Below are 3,313 nucleotides of genomic sequence, written 5' to 3' on the forward strand. Positions count from 1 at the left end.
GTGCAAATGCGGGATAAGAGTTCAACTAATTTTATACAATGAATTTATTCTATATATACGTCACAGATGGTGTATTTTGCACTAACTCTACAGAATGATCCTCCATGGTATTTGTCTGCTGCTAAATACGCTATATGTTAATTTTCTGCATTACAACTGGCACTTCTGAATTATTGTTAATTACTAGTTTCGATTGCTAGGACAGTGTGTGTCTTTGGCGTGTCGGTTTTAGAAAAATACTCAATTTTTGATTCTCTAAGATCTAAAATGCAAGAATGATGACGATTGAGCCACGAGCATCGATTCACCGTGGATGCTCTTTCTCTGTCAAAAATTGATTATTTTTGTATATATGTATATATACATATATACAATGTATATATATACATATATACTATTTATTGTTGCCTATGTCTATAAGTGTCTATATATATAATATATGTCGGCAAGCGTCCGGAAAAAACGTAATCACAAAATACACGCTTGTATCTCTATGAGCTAATAATGCTGTATTAATATAATGCGATTACACATGTGGTTTCCTTTTTTTTATCTCTGCAATACGTAATATGAGCTACTTATTGTTTGTGTACTGACTGTCATATGTGTACTTATTTCTTTTTCAGGGCCTGTAATGCTCTCTCTCTCTCTCTCTCTCTCTCTCTCTCTCTCTCTCTCTCTCTCTATTTATGCCTTCTGCATTATTTTAGCGCGTGTGCGAATGTATACGGAAGCACGGACTATTATCTACGTTACACGAACTAACTAATCAACTAACTTAACTATATTTTCCTAATAACTACTCAGACTTCTGTTTAACATTTACCTCATATATCTCACTTATAAGAATAACGTCATGATCATATTTGTAATATCGACTACGGCGCCTACACGTCCTGCTTATTGATAATTAATACTGCTAGACGACTAGACTTGTTTCATGTAACATTCGGTTTTGTCCGCCCTTAAAATTATTATCTAATTTGACACATAATTTTCGTATACAGTCTTAACATTTATGATGATGTTTGTATTGTGCTAAAAATATGTCACAGACTACAAAATTTTTTTTTCTCCTTTCTGTAAAATTTCCTTTTTCGCATTTTGGTCAATACGTATGTTCCATATAAAGCTCCCTGTGGATTATTCGCTTGATCGCTGTGAGTAAAATAATGTGTTTATCTTTAGAATCTTCGTCACTGTTTGAATAATGCTATAATCGTGTATAATCTATGCTCGTAGAATAATATTTCTATTATATGTAAGTTGTAAATTTCATAACCAGTATAAAACGACCAGTACCAATACAATTATCACAGAGTTGTCAAGATAACGTCATATACAGTATAGAACTAGTTTTACAATGTATCTTGCTCAAAGGTTGAGAAAGTTACTTTATAGATTACTTATAAGTTACTTTTTATTATAAAAATTGAGTACAGTAAGTTCGAGCATTTTATTTTTTATATTATATTTTATTATTTGCTCCAATTTTGTACTCAATTTCTATAACAAACACATATAAAGTAACCTGAAAAGTAACTTTCTCACAATCCTAATCTTGCTATACATAAATTTTTCATGGAAGTAGATATATTATACAAATCATATAGTTACTACTATCTAATACTGTTTTAATAGTCTCAAGAAAATAAAAAAATGAGGAAATATGCACAAAAATGGCAGTGGAATTTTTATCACAAAAAAGGAAGATATGATAATATATAACAAAATCTGTCTGATTTAAATGTGTTAACCAGTTTACACAATACATTTACAATAATATATAATTACATTATATTCTTAGAAACATTTAACAATGATTTCCTATCACTAAAATAATCTGTATAAATTGCATTAATATGCATAAAAAATAAGACTATAAGTATATCGATACTTAAATCTGGCTATGAAATTTCAAACTTACTTTATCTGCTATATGGTAGTAAAGCTTCAACGCTAAGCTTACAAACAATAATGGAAGTTCACTAATATTTCATATTAACGAACATCTCTATCAGACAGCAGAAAGATGTATGTATCCAATAAATAACTAACAAAATATACAATACCAACAACAACGTACTTAATGCTAAATGTATATAAATAATTTAAGAACAATAAAACATACAAAATTTCTGTTTTCGTACCTTAGCACCGTTAATTTCTGGAAATAAAGTTTACATTACGAGATACTAATATATGATCAATATACGATCACCTCGGCAGAACATTTATCCAAAATTCTAAGACCAGTCCTCATATTGACTGCCCATGGTTCATCTCATTAAATCCGCCGCTCTTTGTCGATCTCGATGGACTTCCCGGGGATGCATTCTTTTACGATGTGAAAAACAATTGCCGGAGCTCGCGAAAGCTTTCGGACAGTAAGGACACTGATAAGGCCTCGCACCTGTGTGCTGATTTATGTGGAATTTTAAATCCTGATTTCGCTTGAATGTCTTATCACAAAGCGGGCATGCGTGCGGTCTCAAGTCCGAATGCGTTATGCTGTGGGCGCGTAACGTCGAATTCGTTGGATACACTCTCCCACATACATTACATGGAAATTGTACGCCGCTGTGGTACTCCTTGTGTCTGAACAGATTCGATTGAGTTTTAAAACTGCAAGAAATCAAATTTTCTTAGGTAATATTTGAAAATCCTTCAATAGAGTAATAACATAATTAATACATTATTAAACAGTTAAAAATATTAAAATCTTAATATTATTTTAATATGGAAACAAAAACAAATTAAAAAATTATTTTACAATAGTTTAACAATAATTCTTTAATCAAGTATTTAGGAAATAAATATTAAATTATTACGAGAATTATTACAAGAATGTAAGCGTACATTCTTCCACATATGTCGCAGCCGTACTTTCCTTTAGGCCTGTGAGTCTCTAAATGCACTTTCAGATTTCCCTTTGTAGAAATCTTTTTACTGCAAATTGGACAGATGAAGTTGCTGGACGAATTGTTATCACTATTCGTGTGAAGTACACCATTTATAGAATAAACGTGTTGAGATTGTAAAATAGGCTTTCCATCGAATCTTCTCTCTTTGGGTAAATGCGACCACAAGTGATTTTGCAAGCCAATTTGCGATATAAAAGATCGGGTACATATTGTACATTCATGCGGTTTCTCTGATAAATTGGATATAATTTTTTCACTGTCTTCGTGTGATTTAGATTCACTTTCATCTTTCTTTTCTTCGTCTTCCACTTCAGTGTTTCTATAAAAAAAATAAGATATATAAGCAAGCATACTCAGCTATCAATACAATCTTTTTTATTATTATAATT

At 31.2% G+C, this 3,313-nt stretch overlaps 1 protein-coding gene across 1 annotated transcript in view; it reads right to left on the bottom strand.

Annotated features, from left to right (window-relative positions):
- Positions 1-2,171: 2,171 nt before the first annotated feature.
- Positions 2,172-3,313, bottom strand: part of LOC108755255 (zinc finger protein 34-like) — an 11,090-nt gene continuing 9,948 nt past the window's right edge. Inside the window, exons 7-8 of the mRNA XM_018498157.1 lie at positions 2,860-3,281; positions 2,172-2,625 (exon numbers count right to left, since the gene is read on the bottom strand). Of these exons, the coding sequence (XP_018353659.1) occupies positions 2,280-2,625; positions 2,860-3,281 (768 nt within the window). The 3' untranslated portion in view covers positions 2,172-2,279. The remainder of the gene's footprint in view (positions 2,626-2,859; positions 3,282-3,313) is intronic.

This window comes from Trachymyrmex septentrionalis, unplaced genomic scaffold (genome assembly GCF_001594115.1).
Source record: "Trachymyrmex septentrionalis isolate Tsep2-gDNA-1 unplaced genomic scaffold, Tsep1.0 scaffold87, whole genome shotgun sequence".
NCBI classification, from domain to species: Eukaryota; Metazoa; Arthropoda; class Insecta; order Hymenoptera; family Formicidae; genus Trachymyrmex; species Trachymyrmex septentrionalis.